Source organism: Poecilia reticulata, chromosome 1 (assembly GCF_904066995.2).
Source record: "Poecilia reticulata chromosome 1, P_reticulata-male-v2, whole genome shotgun sequence".
NCBI lineage: Eukaryota > Metazoa > Chordata > Actinopteri > Cyprinodontiformes > Poeciliidae > Poecilia > Poecilia reticulata.
In genome coordinates, this window is record NC_088830.1 from 2,058,204 (window position 1) to 2,080,923 (window position 22,720).

At 37.4% G+C, this 22,720-nt stretch overlaps 1 protein-coding gene and 1 long non-coding RNA gene across 3 annotated transcripts in view; one reads left to right on the forward strand and one right to left on the reverse strand.

Moving 5' to 3' along the window:
* LOC103462363 (protein sidekick-1) overlaps positions 1 to 22,720 on the forward strand; it is a 592,150-nt gene that overhangs the window by 354,407 nt on the left and 215,023 nt on the right. For both annotated transcript variants that reach the window (XM_081607811.1, XM_017305213.2), the window contains exon 5: positions 12,635 to 12,768. In XM_081607811.1, coding sequence (XP_081463937.1) covers positions 12,635 to 12,768 — 134 coding nt within the window. The remainder of the gene's footprint in view (positions 1 to 12,634; positions 12,769 to 22,720) is intronic.
* The window catches only part of LOC145551956 (uncharacterized), a 49,495-nt gene continuing 46,859 nt past the window's right edge, over positions 20,085 to 22,720 (reverse strand). Inside the window, exons 3-4 of the long non-coding RNA XR_014087855.1 lie at positions 20,247 to 20,417; positions 20,085 to 20,172 (exon numbers count right to left, since the gene is read on the reverse strand). This is a non-coding gene — a long non-coding RNA (uncharacterized LOC145551956). The remainder of the gene's footprint in view (positions 20,173 to 20,246; positions 20,418 to 22,720) is intronic.

The window sequence follows — 22,720 nt, forward strand, 5'->3', positions numbered from 1 at the left end:
AAAGACAAAATATGTCTGGTGGTCCAGCTCTAATTTACATATCTTGCTAAATTGCTGGTGTGAATATTGCAATACTTTCCTATAACAAAATAGACCTGCAGAAAGAAATTACTAATACAATGTCTTACATATGCTTAGTTGTATGCTCTATATAAAAATGTTCTTAGCTTTGATTGTATATCTCACAATTTTGTAATTTATCATTGTTTATTAAACGCTGAAAGCTGAGTGGCTTTGTTAATATTCTGTCCTAGAATGCGGTTAGATGTGCCCTTTTTTTGTTGTTGAGCACCTGCCCCTTTAGTGGTCTCTGCACGGCCTTGACTGTGAGCAGGTGCCAGGTCATGCTGAAAAATGAAATCTTCATCTCCATAAAGCTTTTCAGCAGATGGAAGCATGAAGTGCTCCAAAATCTCCTGATAGCTGCTGCTGCCCTTGATGAAACACAGTGGACCAACAGCAGCAGCTGACATGGCTCCCCAGACCATCACTGACTCTGGGTACTTGACACTGGACTTCTGGCATTTCCTTCTCCCCAGTCTTCCTCCAGACTCTGGCAACTTGATTTCCGAATGACATGCAAAATTAGCTTTCATCCGAAAAAAGTACTTTGGACCACTGAGGAACAGTCCAGTGCTGCTTCTCTGTAGCCCAGGTCAGGCACTTCTGCCGCTGTTTCTGGTTCAACAGTGGTTTGACCTGGGGAATGCAGCACCTGTAGCCCATTTCCTGCACACGCCTGTGCACGGTGGCTCTGGATGTTTCTACTCCAGATTCAGTCCACTGCTTTCGCAGGTCTCCCAAGTTCTGGAATCGGCCCTTCTCCACAATCTTCCTCAGGGTCCGGTCCTCTTCTCGTTGTGCATCGTTTTCTGCCACACTTCCCACAGACTTCCCACTGAGGTACCTTGATACAGCACTCTGGGAACAGCCCAACACTCTGGGAACAGCCCAACACTCTGGGAACAGGTTTTGAGTAATAAACCAGGCTGTGAGTTTTTAAAAGCCTCAGAAATCTTTTGCAGGTGTTTAGAGTTACTTTGTTGATTCAGATGATTAGGTTAATTGCACGTTCAGAGAACCTTTTCATGATATGCTAATTTTTTGAGATGGGAATTTTGGGTTTTCATGAGCTGTATGCCAAAATCATAAGTATTAAAACAATAAAAGACCTGAAATATTTCAGTTGGTGTGCAATGAATCTAAAATATATGACAGTTTAATTTTTGTCATTACATTATGGAAAATAATGAACTTTATCACAATATGCACATTTTTTGAGAAGGACCTGTATATATAAATTAATATAAAACCCGGAAGTCTGCCACCTTGTGAAGCAGTAACCATGGCAACGTCCTTGTTTGTAGCAGTATTTATAATATATTTTATGTAAATGGTGTTTTCAGGGCACATAAGGTCACCTCACTAAAACAAAAATAATATATTTTAAAGAAAAAAAACCTAAATAAAAAAAAAAATAAAGAGATTGTGCAAATGCCTATACAGCAGAGCGTTCAGCCAGGGTTTAGAGAAAGACGGCATGTCAGAAAGTCCTTTGAGTGGGAATGTGGTCGTTTATTCTATTGTAGAATCATGTGCAGAAGTTGAACATTTACAGAATACAGATGCTTTCTGTACATAAAGGCGCATTCACAAAGCGGGCGTGGCTCGACTGAAGGATGCAGCTGCACAGGTAACCAACGGCTCCTTCTTTACGTTTTGCTCAGAGCTCCAGGATGATCAATCTGGGCAATCTAAACGCTAATAAACCATCAACATTTCCCAGGAGATCAATATGATCTCTGATCAATCGCTCCCTCTGAATCTCTTCCATTGGCGATGTTCTCCATCACAGCCAAAGCGCTCTACAAATGCACACCTTTGCGCAGCTACTTCTATACGTGTGAATATATGTTTACACACCTTAATCACCTCAGAAATAATCAAACCTGTTTGGAGTTAATCTGCTGATCCAACCCTGTTTTCTTTTTTAGTGAGAATAAAATTACCCTGTAGATGCACATTTTTAATGCATCAGCAGCCTCCTTCCATTATTCCTTCCCATTTGGTTTACTTCCAGCAAACCAAACTATGGAGATGGGGAACTCTTTGATAAATGTTTGGTTGTCTCTTTTTATCTGTTTTTATTGCATCATACATGACTAAACACGTTCTAATATAATTATTAATAATTATTACATATTAATAACTATATTATAACTTAGTTAATATATGATTACTAGTTACTAATTTTAAAATTAAACCTACTGAAGTATATTTTTAAGAGTTCAGTCTCAGTTTTAAAAAAAAAAATTATATCTAAAATATATTTTTAATTTTACTTATATATATATATATGTGTGTTAAAAAACAACAAATTTGCCCCGCAAATTTCAGATTGATTAAATTGAATTAAAATTATGATTTTAAATCAATCTTTTAATTTTATGCACATGTTGCTTCCCACTTGAAGTAGTAATAGTTTTGAGTCAAAGACCTTGATAAAGAGTCTGTGTAAGGAGCTAAAGACGGGGGTGACGACATAGAAAAGCTCTTTACAAAAAATGTTCATCTTTTAATAGGTGTGGGTCACATTTCCTCTTTGTTGATTGAAAAGAATTTCAAATCTGAATTTGCTACAAGTGTGAATATTTTTTTCTGTATATTAAATCTTAGCTTGTAAGTGTGATTCAATCTGTAAGGATGAAAAATTTACATCACATTCACACTTTTTGTGAGAGTATTTTGAAAACTTGGAGTTATTTGTTAAATAATTATTTCAACATCAAGAACCATTTCAGTAAATTATTAAGTCGAACATAATAAGACAGTGATATTGATGAGTGTATGTGGACTTTTAATCAACACCTTATGTACAGAAACAACGTTTTCCAAGTGTCATTTGAGTGCCCAAGTTCATCTTTGAACCCTTTCTATGAAATGAGCCCACCTCTCCTGCAGATTATGAGCAAAAAACCCTTGCCAATGTTAAAGTCAAGTCGATAACCACAGAAGACGGGATATGTTTCTGAAGACGTTCTAGCAACCTGTTAGAATTGAAAACTGAATAGGCTTAAATATAGGCTCAAGGCTTAAACATGATATGAGATCCTGCCCACTGTTCACTCTGAGTCACTGTACTTTGAAACCAATTGAAATGTTCAACTAACTGATGTGGGTGAGGTTAGGTCCGGTCATTTTAACAGAATCCTACTTCTGGACAGAATGTAAGTGAAGGATAATGACTTGGGTCATTATCCTTCACTAGACACAGGACTAGACACATAGTTATTTGAAATATGTGTATAACTTTAAACATGAAAAAAAAAATTCTCTACAGACGTAAGAAGAATAAGTCTCTCTATAAAAGGAGAACCAATAGCAATCACCCGTGACTTTGGATTGTTAGCTTGCATGTGGACTTTTCTACAAAACACACAAAAACACTCGAACACAACATTTGATTTGATTTGATTCATCTCCAAAATTAGAAACTTAAGTAGTTTTGTAAGATAGTCTTAATCTATTTCCTAAAATAACATTTTAAGAAACATACAGTTAGCTACACACAGTATTAACAAAGGATTCAGTTTTTCTACTCATGAAAAATCACCAAAGCCTTCACTGTTAGACTACTGGCAGCTGAATGTCAGAACATATTGGCAGAGGTCCAGTTCTCAGCCTTAACTCAGTTAGACTTTTTAATCCTGTTACAAAAAGAGATCTTTCATATTTTCCATAAACTACATGAAGCTGTTGTAGAAAGTTAATTTCCATTGCTGGTTTTGTTTCACTTCCAGGATTATTGCTAATTCTTTTGCACTGTGTGCTGCTACATTAATGTAGTAGTCACTGCTTTATTTTATCTGACTCGTCCAGATTCTTTCTGTGCCTTATTTAATCAAACAGGAAAGTGGCTGGCAGACATTAACTGAAAAATATTCTACTAGCAGCTTTGTGTTCATTCTGAGTCACTGTGCTTTCGAGCCAACTAAAACATCCAAATTCACCTTGAGCCCAGCAAAGTTACGAGAATAGTTTTATTGTGACTTAAAAAGAGCTGAGCTGCTCCTGAATCTATCCACAAAAAGGTGTTTGTTCACAATGGTATTCAGTAGATTTTGAAAACATGAGAGCAAATCCTTCACTAATGAGGAAAACTTGGAAGGATTTTTACAGATAAAGACAAAGTTAAGTTAGAGGAGAAGTTGTGGCTTCATTCTATTGTCATTCCTACACAGTCTGGAAAAGCACGACTATGGAATTTGACCAAATTCTGTCCATTCTTTATTCTCTCCATCTGCCTGTCTCTCTGTCTATACATCTGTTCATGCGTCAATCTGTATTTGTTTGTCCATCTTTTTAATTAATTTATTCAACTATTTGTCTGTTCCTTATGTATATGTTTATCCATCCATCCATCCATCCATCTTGAAATTGGAGTCTGTATAAGTTTAAGATTTCGATGCTGGTTTGTTGAAGATTCTAAAGAAACTTTTTTGCATTCAGCCCATTGCTCAATTACTTCAGGAAAGAGAGCGGGTCACCACAATTCAAGCTGACAGGCAATTGTGAGGACAGGGATGCTTAAAAAACCCTACACACCTCAACTCAGTGTAAAGTTAGTAATAAATACCTATTAGCTTGATATATATTTAGGCAAGACTTAAACAGGGCCACAGACACACATAATGTAGCAGTTAGCACATAGAGACCTGTATGTTAACTCTCAATTCATGTCACAGGGAAAGCTTTCACATTTTCACATTCCAAGTAAACATCACGTACAACGGGTAAAAGACAGAGAATGTGAATGGCCCAAGCTGTGCCTCTGTTAAAAGAGGCACACAGTAGGCGTGTGTGCCTGCGTGTGCGTGCGTGTGTGTGTGTGCGTGCGTGTGCGTGCGTGCGTGTGTGTGAATGGGCGTGCTGATCTGGGGTAATGTGTGAGTGGCTGCCTGGCTGTGGCTTTGAAGAGGAAACTGCCAAAAAGCCTTCTGTCTGGACTCTGTTTACAGTGGAGGATCCCTCCTTCTGCCCTGGTGCCACACTGCTGCATCCGAGCCTCAATGTGTCAGAGTGGGCCGAGCCTTAAGAAGGTGGCAGGGTGCCTATCACAGATAGAGGAGGAGAGCAGATGGGACGGGGTGGGCATCATTGGCGTTGGAGTGAAAGTCAATCCGCCAGACTTGATGCACACACACATTTTCAGGCGGTATGAAATATTAAATAACTTACACATTTTCACTCGCCCGCTCACTCATCCTGTGGCCTGCGACATGTGTGTGCTAATTAGCTCCTGGCATACTGCGGATGCATGCCTGTGTGTGTTTGTTCAGCAGTCAGTGTTGCAGTGCTAAGGCTCATGAGGATTTATTTAAACTCAGGGCCAGACTCTCAAATGAAAGACCAATCCGGCGTGGAGCTTTGGTTCAGAGGAATCGTTTGGGAGGGGAAGGCACAGCAGGACAGTTGTATGGAATGATGTGATGTGTTTGCGTGATGTAGAGAATTCAAGAAATAAAAAAATACAGATTGTAATCTGTGTGTGTGAAAATGGGAAATATGATTTTGGGGGAATGAATCAGAGGTTGTTTTTTGTATTTTTTAAAGGAGTGAATGAAGGATAGAAGGAGAAATGCAGAAGGAGACGTGGATGGAATAGAGTAGATTGCCATATTTAATTTCTTTGCCTTGTGAGACTGTCTCACACATGCACACCTGCATGAGCTGTGAGTTCTATAATCGAGTTTAATTAAAAGCCCGAACATTTTTCCCCACTATAATGCGGGGAGCTAAATGTTGAATTATTTTCTTTTTAAGTTCAACACATTGTACACTCTAAAATAAATAATTAGTTGATGTGTACTCATGATACTCGGATCAAAATAAAAAATTTTAAACTCTATTTTTTTAGAGATGATGTGTTGCAAAATGCATTCATATGCCTTGAACTTTTTGTCATGTTACAACCACAAACTTTAATGTATTCATTGGATATTATGCTAAACCAATACAAAGCAGCACATCATTGCATTTTTTTTAGTAATACAATCTAAAAAGTGTGGTTTACTCTTGTATTTTCTTACCTACCTACAGCCTATAAGGCCAATTCCATACCAGGTTTGCACATCTACAATCTGAGCTTTTTTTTTTAAAGGTTTTATTGGCTCTAGTAGCCTTTATTTGATAGGAAGGAGGGTAATGAAGGAGGGGGAAGACATGCGGGAAAGGTCGCCAGGCTGGGAATCGAACCTGCGACGGCTGTGTCAAGGACTAAGGCCTCCATATGTGGGTTGTGCTTAACCATTGCTTGTTTTTGTTTTTAGAAAAATAAAAAAATAGAAAATAGCTTTTTTTTAAATTATCATTGATAAGCTGGACTGCAAGTATATCTGTTGCGCTGAAGGTTTCGGAGCAGAATTATTCCTAAAAGATGAGTTTATAGTTGATGCATTTAACAGTCTATAAAGCCAGAGCGCAGACCAATCACAGCACTGATTGCATTGCAGTTTACCTCGGTGTAGATTGCACGCGATTCTCTTCAGTATGAATATTTACATCAACCCCGTGAGGAATTATGTTTGTTTGCAGAATTTTTCGTCAAGGTAGGGGTCAAGTTCAAACCCCACTGCGTTAGCTCTGTGCAGCTCTATGGTATAACCTACAGTCGCGTTTTTAGAGGTGCACGTTTTTAGACGTGCGCGTTGAGCGAGCGGTGAGAATGATTATCTTTGTGAACATGATTATGTTCACATGTATTTTTTAAAACTGTCATGCTGTGACAGTATGGTATGAGAGGTAATCTGTGAAAAATCTATTTCCTCTGCCTTCTCCCAGTGCTATATACAACCAGTCAGTGGCAGGAGAGTTTTAGTGCTGTCAATCACAATCTCATGTGATGCTGCTCATCCTTCCTCCCCCTCGATTTGTGCCGTGCTGCATAGCACAGCATAGCACAGAGCTGTGCAGATTCAAACTGTGAATGCTCAATTTAGATAGCATAGCTACAGTGACGGCAGATAAATGGTTTCTTGTAATTATAAGTTGTTTCTCCACCTTTAGCACATTAGCAGTGAGTGAATGAGGATAATTGACAGTGCTAAGACCCTCCTCCTGGTTCTGATTGTTTTTTCTGTCAGAACGGTGCATTACTTTAGCTAACAATAGTAGTTCAGGTGGAGGCGATTGATTGTTTTCACAGATTAACTGTCTCATAACAAACTGCTACGACATTGTGACAGCTTTAACAAATATGGAGAAAACATATTTTTTATTGAAGTTGCAGCTTGAATAAAATACAACTACATAGCATTTTTAGAAGTCTGGATTGCTTTATGTGTAGTTGCACATTGCTTTTGACTGTTGCTCATGGGGAGAGACATTTCAGTAATCTAAAACTAATAGAAAAAATTAAACAACCTACTTGCATACTGGATATGGATTGTTGGATGTCAAATTCATGAGCAGTAAATATTGTGCTAGTATCAGTATTGAACCAAAGAAAGCAAGGCAGAGGCAAGCCTTTAAAATTGTGACGCCTTTTATGGGTCAGATGGACTAAAAAAATTGTAGCAGCAGCTGTGCGGGGGGGCCCAAACAAATTTTTTGTCAGGGGACTCAAGATTTCTGGCAGTGCCCCTTTTTTTTTTTTTTTTTTTTTTTTTTTAATTTAATTTAATTTTTTGCTTCTTTGTGTGCTTTGGGGTTTCTGTGCTGAATTTTTTTGTGAAGCAAGAATAGCTGGGTAGCTCTTGCTACAAAATAGAGCTGTATTTCCCTCAGCCCACTGTCTGCAATGTTGACACTTTGAGATGCCATGAGACCTAAATTCTGAACATCATGGCATAGAGTGCATCCCAGTTTTCCATGTTCTGGCGCCTCCTCACCATGACTCTCATACTGACAGGAGGAACCACAGAGCTCTGTTAAGTTAAAAGCAAATCTTCTGAAGTTGGGATATTTTTTCTCCAGCAAGTTCCAGAGGAATCACCTCAAATCAGATGTTGGACTGGATTTTATTTCAATGTGATTTGTGATTGTTAGAGCCTCATTTTCAACAGTGAAGATGCAAAGGTTGACAAAGGTTATTAAATCTAACCTACATCAATATTTCCACTAAATAAGAGGCAAAAAAAAAAATTTTTGGTAGAGGAAAAGCCTCTCAGACTCTGACTTTAAGGGAAGATGCCCAAACTATTTTTTTAATATTACACAATTTAATTTCACATAATTATCATGGTAGAAGCCATTTGTTTGTTAAATACTTGATGAAACTTATCGTGTTTGATGTTTGTTGTGACTGACGTATACTAACGGACGAACAAGATAATTAGTGCAAGTTTGTCGTTTATTGAACTTTTAGAAACTACAGCGGCTGTAATGCGCCACAGCAAAGGTAAACACAAGTAAAACAACCGAAGAGGTGATCAACTCAAAACCACTCGCACCTTTTTACTCTCTTTATATTTGTCATTTAAGCACACCCGTTGCCGTGGCAACCACCTGCAGAGCAGAGATTACTGTAAAAACATAAGATTCAGTCCGTTACGATATCAGGTCTTCAGGCTTGATATTTATTTTGCGATTATTAATAAGCCCCTGAAGACAGCTGTGGCTGATTAGTTAATTTTAAACTCCTGCTCTGCTCGTTATTTTGGTAATGGAACCAAAATTAACAGAATTGGGCAACACCTCATTGAAACAATAATTACTGGGATTATTATTGTTGTTGGGTCATTACACAAAACGTGTCATTTTGTGTAATGACACGTTTTGTTGATGTTTTTTGTTGTTGTTGTTCTTTAATAAAGTTACGAACGTTTTGAAAAGGAGTCAGAGGAGGACGTGCGGGTCTCAGAATCCTGGCGGCGTTCAGTTTGTCTCCTAATGCCGAGATCGACTCAAAACCTTCCACGATCGATGTATTGCACCCCTGCTCTAGTAAAGCACGAAGAGTTCAGAAACAATATGAAATGAAAAAAAAAGCTATTCATTAACCGATTAAGTCGTGTTTTAGATTGTTCTTGTAAAACTAATCAGTCACGGCTGATTAGAAGGTGCACTCATGACTGCACAGTGAACCCATTAATTTTTTTATTTTATTTTTTTTTACAACAGACAGCCGCTCCCCTCTCTTGCAGGTACTGCGTACCTCTGCTAAATCTTTATGGATACGCAGTAACCGACCATACCCGCCTACTTTCACCCCTGAGCACAGCTACCTGACTCTGGTACAAAATGGCACTGTGTTCCTGGAAAATACATATTATCTCCCCTTTAAGGTATGAATATGCTTTGACCTAAATCACTCCATTGTATCTCTGTCTTTATTGATAGCTTTTCCATCACACATGATGTTTGGCACGTTTGGCCTCATCTGACCAGATCATCTATTTCCCATGTGTTTGCAGTGTCCTCTGTAAAGCTTGTGGCAAACAGGGTTGTTAATTTTTTTTTTCCAACAATAGTTTTCTTCTTGCCTCTTTTTCGTTAGTTTGAAGAATGTGCAAGAAGTATTTGTTTTGCTGACAGATTCTCCCACCTGAGCTGGCCTCTCTGATTAATGCTTTGACCTGTCAGTTAAGGTAGATGGTTATATCTGGGTAGGTTAGAAGTTGTGCTCTGCTCTTTCCTTTTCACATAATTGTTCTCATCTGAGGCCTTAATAGGGCATCTCTGTTTAACCATCCTGCAGTCTTAAAAGACAAGACTGTCTTTTTACTCTGTACGCAGTTCAGCAGGATCATGCTGACCCTGAGTATACTTTTACAAGTGTTTTTTGTGTGTGGAACTGTTCCAGGGGAAGCAAGACAAACCCTCACTTCCCCTGTGTCTGACTGTGACATCTGCAGTGCTCCTGCTGAGTGTCACGCTCAGGAGGACCCTACCTTGGGAGGGTTAAATGAAAAGTTCAGGTTTTTGTAGTTTAGTAAATTTACTACATACTTTCAGAAGTCAATAGATAGATAAGAGCACAAAGATCTGGATCTACACACCACTACTGTTCACTTCATCATGTCTATGAAGACTCATTTGTTTTAATCTTTTTCAAAATCTTTTTCTCTTTCTCACTGTTTATTCCTGTTTTTATTTAAATTATGTAAAGCACTTTGAAATGCCTTGCCGCTGAAATGTGCTATACAAATAAAATTTGATTGATTGATTGATTCTGCCTATTACATGAAAGTCCAATCAAAGATTGTGGTTGGAAATTAACTGCATTTGTTATGAATTACAAACGGCTCTGCTTTTGGTTGTGAGCATCCAGTGGGAAAGGAAAGCAAGAGGTGAAACAGCCAGAACAAGTTATTTTACACATAAATTATATAATACAAAATGTATGTGTAAATAAGAAAATATTCTCAGTGTACAAATACACAGATGTCTACATATTGTCTTAATTGGTCCTACTGGAAACCCGCCCACCTGCCCTCTGAGATTTTTTTACTTTGAATGTTAACTTGCTAATTTAGATTCTCTTGAACCTCCCAAAGACTCTGTGGGCAAGTGGAGACATGCCTTTAATATAAATCAGCATGCAAAGAATAAAGCAGTTATAGAGTTCCTGGTTGGTCGGGGCTGTAATTGGACTAAACCGCTATAAATTGTGATGTATGCTTAAAAATGACACTGAATTCATTCTTACTGTGAAAAGAGGGCGGTTTTTTTAAACCGCTGCTTTAGGCAGGTGGATGTAATTGAAAGATGCACACAAAGAGGAACATGCACTCACACAAGCAGAAAAATGTCATTGCTGGGATTGAGGCTCTGACTATTGTGGATGTTCTCCTGGGAAATCACACAAAATAAAATTAGACCTGAGGAATTCAGTGTGCCCATCAGTGTGTATGGGCTGCGTTATTGAACAACCTCACGTTATTTGTGGCTCTAATCTCCTCTTCCTCTGTCTCTTTTCGTCTGTCCTGGTTAGACACTATCGGGCTGTAATGTTTCAACTTACATGTGGATGCATCAGCAGAGCCATAATTAAGTTATGGGTGCTGATAATTACTTTAGCTGTGCTCCACATTGTTTTGCTCACATCTGCTCTCACCAGTTACTACCAGTCTGAGTTCCTAGCCCCTGATCTCCTGTGCTGCTTGGATTATTGTGTTTATTTATCATTAAATTCTCATCTAGTGAAACTGAAATTGGGCTCTTATCAGTCTCTGTTCCTTGTATACAAAATCAGCAGGACATGAAGTGTTTATTTCTCCCCTACTGATATATATTTTTTTGTTGTAAAAAAGGACTGCTAAACAATACTAATGAAATTTGTATCAGCACACACAAATGATGTGTCTGTGCTTACTTAGAATACTATGTAAAGCCGTGTATCTTTTATTCATGTTTTGTTGAAACTGTCACCTTGTTGTGACAGTATGATGTAAGACGGATAATCTGTGAATAAATAGAGCTCTTGTACATCCTCACTGTGCTTCTGTTGTCTCTCTTTGTGCTTTCAATCAATCTCATGTACATGCTGCTCAATATACCTACACTGCAGAATGTGTGCGCAACATGTACACAAGCATTATTATAGTAGGACCCTCCTCCTGGCTCTGATTGGTTGTTCCTCACCAAGCAGTGCATTTCTGCAGGTGGCTGTAAGATCACCAGGAAAAGGCAGAGGTCTCATTTTACTGTCACTACAAAGTAAAAATATTTAAAAAGGACATTGTTTGTAAAGGTTATATACTTCAGCTAAAACTCGCCATAGCCCAGTGAATAATTATATTAAATATATGAGACCTGCAGAGTGTTCTCAAAAGACTCTTGAGTGCAAGCGAACAGCATCCACTGTGTGTGTGGACACGGGTGGAGCATATGAGTATAAAAGACAGACATCTCAATTTAATATAGCTTCATTTTCCCTTCGGTTATATCGATTTTATTTCAGTGAGGCTGTTCAGTTAGAATTTTGAAGCAGTATGACATCCAGTTACACACTCAAAACACAAGTAGCATCAGTAAAAACATCCTGCCATTCTTGCCTGCCTGCTGGCATTTGTTGTCAGACTAGTTCAAATACAAGATAATCTAAGTACTACGAATATTAATTTTCACCCTTGTTACCACCTTTCACAATCTTCCCCCTTTCAGTGTTGTTCTTCCTATTATGCTCCCATGGAACAGCAACATGAAATTAGCCTGCATATTTTTTCTTCCTGTTCTCAAAGGAAAACTGTTTTCAGGTTCTGTGTATTTTAAGGCTGTTTTGTGTGTTTGTATTGCAGTATACCACATGCTTGTGGCATATTAATCCCTGCTTGAACATGAAAAAACAGACAGATCAGCATAAAGAACGATACACAAACAATAAGAATAAATGGCCAAAAGTATCCAAAGTTAAACAAAATAAGCCAAATATAAATCTGTGGGACAGTGGGATAGATTTAAGCTCTCTGAATCCTCTAACCTATTCCAATGCTTTCATTCAATATTTCCTTCTCCCACTTATGAATTCTGAATCATCTTGGTGACAATTACTTTGCTCTTGACAGAGTCTGCGTTTGAGCATTGTTCTTGTCAGAGATTGATTGATGTTGGAAAGTTACATGTTTTTCCTATGAGATGTGTTGTTTATTTTTGCAAACCCATGTTGACAGTGTGTTTTATTTATTCCCTGCAGAGCTATCACTTTGGACAATCAGCTAGTTGTCCTGGTAACCACTGCGGCGGATGCAGGACGTTACCATGTAGAGGCGGTGAACGAGATGACAGGAGAGATTGTGACGAGCCCTGCTGTCTACCTCAGCATCTTGGGTAAGAAAAACACTTTTTGAATCTGGAAGAGGTGATAGGAAATCACAAAAGCTTATTATATGAACAGCGTGTGAGGCATCAGACTGTAACCAAACCAGCCAGGGTGTTTGAGACCAACAGTGATCTTTTATATCCTTTTTTATAGAACCTAAAAGAGGATATAAAAGACGAGGAAGGTTCTTGTTCTGTCAATCATGCTCATGTACACACTGCTCAATGTAGCTACAAAGGAGAAGCATTTTTGTTTTTTCTACTGTGTTCAACCTTGTATCTTACAAAAGTTATTTCCTAATTAACTATGTCCAAAATTGAGATCATTTGTAAACAGTCTAAAAGAAAAAAAAAAACAAGCTCAACGCAGCCAAGCGACCAGCTTATAGCTAGTGAAGAGTGATGATGTTGCAACACAATGAGTCAAGTCTCATTGACTAAATGAGTCAAGTCTTTTTGAATTCAGCAAAAATTAATTCAAAGTGTGTTATATGATAAATGTAAAATACATTAACAAACTTGTTTTTATCCATTCAAATTGTGAAAAACTAAGGAATTTCTTGAGAGAAATGTTGGCAATCGGTATGCTTGACTTATAAATCTCAACCGTCTGTGGACAGTGCATACAAAATCCTTGCAGTTCACAGAAAAAAAATACAAATACAAATAAAATATCACATGTTCATTAGTATTCATACCCTTTTCTGTATCTCTCATATTTAACTCACACACTGTCCATTTCTTCTGATCCTCCTCGAGATTGTTCTACTCCTTCATCGGAATCCAGCTGTGTTTAATTAAACTGATTGAACTTGATTAGGAAAGGCACACACCTGTCTATGTAAGACTTCACAGTTCATGTCAGAGCAAATGAGAATCATGTGGTGGAAGGAACTGCCCCAGGAGCTCAGAGACAGAACTACAGGAAGACACAGATCTGGCCAAGGTTACAAAATAATTTCTGCAGCACTCGAGATTCCGAAGAGTGCTGCAGAACTCTTCGGAATCTCGAAGAGGTCTGCATTATCGTTACGTGGAAGAACTTTGGGATGACCAGAACTCTTCCTTGACCTGGTCATCCAGCCAAACTGAGCTGACATTTAAACAGTTGTGTGTGTTTTTTAAAGATGTTACATTGACATTAAATGTAGAAATATTACTAGATAATTATAGTATTGGAAGACATTGCTGTCAATACTTAAACACACTACTGAGTCTTAAAACCAAGAAAAAAATGCAATTAAAATAAATATAAATTATTTACACTTCTGTTAAATCCAAATTAAGAAATCAGTCAGTGGATCTAAACACATGATTTAATGCTGATCACATGTAAAACCGGCCCATGGTGTAAATGAACTAAGCAGCTGCTTAAGGCTCTCCAGGCTTTGAAGGGCCCCATAAATGCTAACAAAGACCACAGATATCATAGCCAATGCTCAATAAATTACATATTTAGTACAGTAAATATTTTAACATAGATAAGTTAAAATATTTTAAATTAACATAGATAAGTAAAACTATTTTTAAATTAACATTTAAATGTAAGATTTTAAGGAACTTACAAGAACAATCTTCATATTTATTTATGCTTTGAGATTAGTCTTTGAGTTTGAGTTCTGTTTGTCACAAATATCTCCGTAAATTACAATTATAACTAATTGATTTTAAGGTTTGAACAACTGATGCTGATCTTTACCACTTTAACTTCACTATTGTGTTATGCAGATCAAGACCCATTATAATTTTTAGACAAATGGATTCTGCAATACATGTCGTAGACACACCTGTTGACTGATCTATGCTCTTTTCTCTGCCTTTTTGTTACAGTATAATTATTTTAGTTGCACAGTAATGTGGATAGATTTAAAACTGAACTCTTACCCCACATTCTTTTTATAACAAAATTTGTTCATTTAGTCTTGTACTTTGTATTCTTTTTCATTACTGTCATGATCTGCCTTCTGTTATTTGTAGCGACATAAATAAAATAAACACAGTTGAAACTGAATAAATTCTGGAATTACTAATAAACAGCGTGAGCTCAGAGATTCAAAACTTGAACCTAACATAGTACCTTGTTAAATAAGCAAGAAATATTATCAATTTTGGTGTCTTCTATCTTGACTTACTTGAAAACGTAGTTAAAGTAGATATCTACTTTTCAAGTAAGCCGAAATAGAAGGCACCAAAAATTAAAAACAGAATTCTGATAATTCTGTTTTTTTATTATTTTTGAAAAATCTTTGCAAACTGTCCAATACAGGTCTTTGATTTAAAGGGGCATAGCAATGCTATTGTGAAAAATATACGTTTTTGAGCTGTACACCACATTATGTCATTCCCTCATCAAAAACATAACTGGAGTGTTGTTTTGTCTCATTTATGCATGTTTGAGAAACCCTTTAATCTGCCATAGCAACCATTCAGGGTGCCTAAACACTTTCTCATACAGTGCATCATCCGTTTACCCAAAGTTCCTACTTGAACCTTGAGTCTCCATCCAAACACCCACCCCACAAAACACCCCTCCCCCATATCTCACTCACTCAGCCCCTCTGGGCCAGCAGCAGTAGTAATTAGTAAACACCTGGTGAGCTACTGAGCTCATCATATGAACTACAAAATACATAATACCACCCCTTTAATTTTTATCTGTGCCTTATTTGGGCTGTGCCAATATGACATTTTGTTTGATTTTAAGATTGTCTGTTCAATCTCTACAATTCACACAAGTAGTGTTAGACTCCACTGTCTAACAGTCCTTGAGTTGTAGTGTCCACTATGTTTAAACCAGGAAGAGAGGAAGGGAGGGAATACTCTGTCCCTTGTGGCTGTGGGGTGTTTTAATTAGATTCTCTTTACGGGGTTGTATCCTTTGGCATCCTTGTCTACAAACGTACACACTGAAAACACACACACAATCACATAAATATAAGCATGGTACCTTGTTACTGCTGTTAGAGTGAAGTGCTCCCCCGGGCATTTTTTAGGGAATGTTAAAGGTATAGTTAGGCTTCACTGTCATAAACATCTCTGTGTGTTTGTGTTTCTTTCACTTTGTAAGTGTGTGCTTTTTACAATAAACATTTCCCTAGTAAAGATCCCTTGTTGTGTAAAGGCAGATTTGATTTATTGAAATCTATAAAAAAAAAGATAGATGAAGAAGGGATCAAATAAAAACGTGGCTATAAACTGATGAGTTAAAGTGATGTAAAAACGAATGATGTGTTAAATAGGGATGCATTACCTAACAAATATTTGAACACAGATTCATCCTTTTTTTGAATGTTATATAAACATACAGATAGTTTTAACTATATTTAAAACATGTAGTATAATTTTAAAAGAAATGATTTCCTGTTTGAATATATATATTTTTTTATGTATCAGGACATAATATAAATGAACTGAGCTTAATCAAGTTCAAGAGTTAAAAAACACCCACTTTCCACATCGTCACTATTTTATTAAATTAAAATAATGTAGAAAGGTGTAGCATGAAAAACTAAGCACATCCTTGCTACTTACCTTGAATTAGGATAAAAAGTAGCAATCAAGTCTTACTAATCAAATATGCTTGATTAATAGATCATCTGCAGGAGAGACTACCTCTATAAAAGGAGTTTTCGCAGTTTACTGTTCTGGAGGATGCATGTGTGTTTTAATACACTATGAAGATGGAGAATCGTTAGAAATTTACTTAGAAAAGCTTCTAATGCTGTCCATCAATCTGAAACAGGTTAAAAGAGTATTTGAATCCCATTGTTTAAGAAATAACTATTCACAAGTACAAGAATATTGTTGACGCATAATGACGCAAGTCATTGTTAAGCAGATAATTCATTATCTGCTGTTTTTTGAATTGTAGAGTGATTTGCTTGTAGAGTGAGCAAATCACTCTACGGATTTTCTAACAAGTGAACATATCTTCAAATATTGCCAGAATCTTTTAGATTAGTGTGCTATGCAGAGGTTGGGTAAGTCTCACTTCTCTACACATAAGCAGTTCTGTTGGTTTAACTTTTCTACTATAAACCCTAAAGGCTCCCATATACTCTGGTGTACTGCGAGTTTTCTGTGAACAGCACACAGTTCATGGACAATTAGGATTTCATAGTCAAGCATATACATTGTTTACTTTTCTCATGACAAATCGCTTCACTTCCCACAATCTGAATGGATAGCAAGTTTGATGAGATAGCTGGGCAACTAGCCATGTTTCTACTCCACTAGCCATCACACTCATGTCAATGAAACACAGAAAGTGGTAGTCATGCTATGTGCCCTTGCAACTGGTTGTGCCAGCTCTGAACCTTATCTGTTGCATACCAAATAGATCATGATGATCACTGTTTCCCGGTTATAAAAATGTGCCTTTGCGCTGACATGTTTGGTGGACTTTTGCTTTGAGTCCACCTCGAGTGCTTCAATAGACCTCCACAGAGTGAAGTATGCTTGAGTATGTGGCGGGCTTTTACAAGCTGTGTTGAGGATGCAGTACGTCAGGCCACTTAAGTGCCATGAGGACAAGTAGACCTTGAAAAGTCACTTTTAGGTAGCACTAACTACATTGTGATTAGAAGGACATTTAAAATACTCTGACATCTTAAGTTTAATTAAATAAAATTAAACTTACATAGCGCTTCTCTCAAAAGTCTGCTAAATGTAGACTGAAAGTCGAATGTTCGTACTTGACGTTCGCCAAACGTTTTCTGAATGCTCACTCTGAACATTTGCTCATTATGGGAAAATACATTTTTGCTGTAATTTTATTTAATCAATTTCAATATCTTTAAAACCTTTATGGTGGCTAATATTTTTGACAAAATCTCTATTTTTGTCTTTTTAGAAAGTCAGCATTTCTGAATGTTGTCCTCCAGTCTGTCAAATGCTTTTTTCGACACTTAGAGACAAAACAAAGCAGGGAAAATCAGTTGTCTTTGCTGCATGAATATTTATTATCAGATGCTAATCTGATTTTTCAGATCATTGTGCACCAGTCCAGACAAATATCTTTCGAGTCCTCCAAATCAGCCTTATCCTCCAGCATAGTGCACGGCATTGTTGGATTGTCCATCGATGTAGAGAGGTGATTATCTACCTGCATCAGGTGGCTTTTGGTGGTTTCCATGTGCTCTATACATGGCAAGGTATCCACTCGAATGGCATCTGAATCTGAAATTCTGCAATCTGTTCCGTCACCTTGGCTTGTGTTTTGGTTGAAAGTTGGGCGACCACTTGTTCTACCAGTGTAGTGATGACTTCCTTAATAGCATATGCTACAGCTATCTTAACAAACCTAGCAAGTTCTCCTTTGTCAACGAGAGTGGGTCTCCAAGTCTCCATCACTTTCTATTTAGCAAAAAACATCAATCTAAAGACCAGACATGGTAAAAATCTAAAATATTTAATGACAAACTCCTGCATCCCTTGTTGCAGTCACGTGACTCTTAAACTCTATGCTCACAAAAACACCCACAACTGCTTTGATGCCTGTTGACTTCTCTTCTAATATTGACATAAACTGGGGTGCTCACATACCCCAGATTTATGTTGTTCCTCGCCCTTAGAAGTAAATTTAAATAGTTTTATAGTCCTTAGAGTTTTACATTTTAAGATGGATTTAAAAAACATTTGGAAGTTAAAAGCTGGTGAAGTGCAGATCTTTCACTTTTCTTAAAATTATGTGAAAGAGAAAGTATATTGGACATACAACAGGGAACTGAAAAAGACAAGCCAAAATTTGCTGAGAAAATTTACAGTAAGTGAAGAACTACTTGCCAAATGAGATTTAATTAAGGCTAATTGAGGAGTTGGGCAGTTCGCCTGGTTCTGGTAAATCATTCAAATTACTACCAGTTTTTATTATGTTATTCCTTCTCTTCCTTTACAGTTCTGTCTCTTCCCTCTGTTGTCTTTTTTCTGACTTCATTTCATTAGGCTGCTTTCACTAGCAGAGCATAACTGTCAGTCACATTTCTGAAAATGTTGTCCTTTCTTTTCAGAAATTCTTCAGAATAAATGAGGTACCTACTTTCTATTCTTCCTGTCCTTCTGTTGTTCAGACCTTTTACTCAGCAGACAAGAGGCTAAGGACTAATGGAGACAGTAGTATACAGAATTAATGTTGTGATTCATGGTCAACGAGATTTTCATATTTGGACTGTTGGGGATGATTTCATTTTCTTGGCTAATTAAAAACCTGTAAACACTGATAAAAGATATGATAGAGTCAACTCTGATCAACCTACTTGCTGAATTCATTATCTGGTTTTTCTTGACCATCATCCTTTAAAAGTATTCTAGTCTGCTAAAAATAAGAGATGCTGTCATCCCTGGTCAAACTGGAACTGCCACAATTGATAGCAGCTCAAACGCTCTGTGAGAGGTCACACACCATAATCACTGGAAGTACAGCCTGCCTCTAAAATAAACAGCTCCTGCAGCTATTTATCACCACCAACGACATATGGTGTTACAGACTGGCGCTTATAGTCAGGGGAGAAAAAGTTGGAATTCATCATAAAGGCAGGGTTCCTACCATCTGGAGAGTGTGAAAGGGAATTTTTTTCTAAAGATTTTTTTCTGATCTATACAGAAAAAGAGAGTACCCTCTGGAAAAATAGTTTGTATTTTATGACTATTGCTTGTCTAAGTTCATTCATCCATACTTCCTTCCACTTTCTGACTGTTGTTAATCTACCTGCCCTACTATTCCCCTTGTCATAACGCAAGGTGTATTTGAGTGATGATGTACTGTACACTCAGTTTTTTTTACTTAGAACATACCCCAGATGGAGTCATGGCAGAAGTGCTCCAAAGTATGGTCACATTTCACAAAAAAGTTGATACAAGGGTAGTTGTGCAGGGCTTTAGTCACAATAAATGAATGAAATACCTCCAACATCCTCAGGAGGCTGACTATACAGAATACAAGTGATGTACAGTATATGAATGTAAAAAAGATTTCATATGTTGCTTAGCGATGGCGGTTACTCTCAAGGAGGAGAGCTTTGAGCACAGTGTTTTCTGCCATAAATGTAACATTAAACTCCTGCAGGTCCTAGTTATTTTATTAATGTTAGCACCAAACTGTTGATTAATCTACATCTCATATCAACATTTAAACATATTCAATAAATGGGAATATGTGCTCCGATAAGGCTCGTTTTAGTTTCCTTATTTTTACTAATCTTAAATTTCATGCTTTCATTAGCTCTAATCAAAAAATCATTAACAGAAATAAAAGCTTTAACACAGTCTATGTGGAATTAATGTATAATTGTCATGCTGGATGCAAGTTCACACATAAAACCAGAGAATACTGATCAGTAAACGTTTAATAGAGGTTCTTTCCAAAAATATAATCTGATGTGCTCCAGAGAACGGGTAGGCAGGTCAGCTCGGGTTCTGTTCGGAGAAAGGAGATTTTAGTAGGGACTGGAGTTTGAGAGATCTTGATTGGTTTTGTGTGATAAGCTTACTGTCTTTCGGATGGTGGTTGCGTGGAGGGAAAAGGCTAGGATCCGGGAGCATACTGAAAACCAATGATGGAGTGGCAAGGAGAGCAGCAGGTGGACTTGTTCGGTCTCGGCAGGGAGCGATCTCAAAGTCCAGACTTGGTTCCTGGCTGGATTCCAACAGCTCATCGGGTTCTGAGGGAAGACAAAATATTACTTCAAGTGTCTTAAACATCCATAACATAATCTCTGGTTAGACTCTGACCAACAAGTGGGACCATCGAGCGACGAGTGACTGCTCCACTGCTTCTTAAAAGTCCACCAGCCAATTACTCAGAATTAGCTGCCAGTGCCCAGCCTGTCGGAACTCTTCCCCGAAGATCCTTTATTGGAAAGAGCACTCACACTAACCCGAATCCTAACAATAATGTGTTTAACTTGTGAAGTGAGTAACTGAAGCACTAACAAATTTCATTAATAATTAAGTTATAATTAAGTTATTGAATATGACTGTAGTTGATGAGAACAGCCGCAGTGAGACTGGCTCAGAGATAAGCTCTGAAAGGTAAGCTACCCCCTTCATTGAGGCAGAGAAGAGTAAAATGACAGAGGTGTGAATAAATAATAAGAAATAACATCTGACTGGGCCTTTTTCACACATTATGCCTTGAAAGATCCTTCCTGAAGAGGCACATGTACAAACTTGTCTATAGAAAAACTGATTCTGTTGAAGAAGTTCCATTTCATGTTAAAATATTGATTTGATAGAGGGATGCTTGGTTTTTTAAGCCAGCTTTGATTTAGTTTGGATCAAATATAGTGTGGTGCATATTTTAAATAAAAAATTTTGAAGAGCTTGTTTCTTGCTTAAGTGAGAATTGATTCGATAACCGATAAGGAATTATATAAATTAGTGAGATTCATATCACCAAATTTATATGAACTCCCATCCCTAATTACGACAGTAGAAGGCAAAACGGACTGGGAACCTGAAGAGTTGAATTATGGACAAGCATGACATTTGAAATTGAAACTAGTAGCAGCCCTAAAGTCAACACAGCAAACAATGAGTAAAGCCTTCAGGGTTTTCCCCAGAAAACTTGCTAAGCCCGGTTGTCAGGGCACTGAGGCTGTCCACCATGGTTTTGTATTAAAAGATGTTAAGTTCACAGGAAACTTAAAATATTGCTGGGTAATTACATTACTGGAAAACATTGCCGACAATATTAAACCCACAACTACAGAATCTTGAAAACAAATTTAAAAAATACAATTAAAACAAATATCAATTATTTGCACTTCTGTTAAATCCAAATTAAGTCATCAGTTAGTGGATCTAAAATCATAATGTAAAGCTGATCACATTTAGAACCGGCCCAAGGCAAAATAAAATAAGAGAATATCAATGCTGCTAAATTTGATTTAGTGGGCTCAGTATAGATAAATTAAGATTATAAATTGTTTAACATTTAAATTTAAGATTTTAAGGAGCAGGCAAGGTTACTTTGTAAAAGTTCAAAGAACAATCTTCAGAGTTAGATTGTTTTGTTATCATAGCTACAATTTGATGCTATGAGTTTAATCTTTGAGTTTTAGCTGTTCATTAATGGATCTTAGTAAACTATAATTACATTTGACTGCTCGGTCAATTAAACTAGGCACCCTCTCCCAGATTCCATTAAATCCATGGTGAAATGCTGTTAGTGGTGCTGATGTTCTTAGCAGCAAGAGGGGCCCCTAAGTCAAATGGGTTCTTTGCACGTACGCTGCTGATGTCGTATCCGCATGAGCAAAATGCAGGCTTCTTGCTTATGCTTTGAGTTACCATGACTGCTAGAAAAGACAAAGACATATTTCAGAAACAAATAAAGCAATAACATGAACATTGTTGTTTTCCAAATATAATGGGTTTTTAAGTCTTCATAGATTTCCAAACGATCCTGAATTAAGAAGACTGTGGCTTGTAAATATTCGTTGCGGCCAGGTTAAAGCTAACACCGCACAGCAAAGTTTGGAGCCTTCACTTCAGATCAGCTTCTTCAGCTTAACACTACCGGGGGAGACAGATGGTAAATAAAGGAGCTGTCCCTGTGTTATTTCCATGGAATCACTTCTGCATTCAGCCTGAAAGAGAGAGTTTATGGGAACAAATGAGCAGACCAGAGCCAGACAGCCGAGCAACTGATCCGCCTGTACACACTGCTGTAAACACCATCCTATCTGAGCTCTTCATAAGAGGCATGCAAAAGTAATAAAACTAAATAACACAGAGACCTTAAGGAACACGGCCATATTTTTCTAAAAGCAAGAACTTTGAACCTAAACAGTGCTGCCCTACTTTTAGGCATGAGGAAGCAACATGCCTGAACCGTAATCTACCCATTGGTTTCTGACAGTAATGACAATAAAAACACATATTATACTTGAAAATAAATACAAAATAAGGTAAAAACATTTTCCATTGGAATGGATTAAAATGTTTAGATACTTAAATAGCA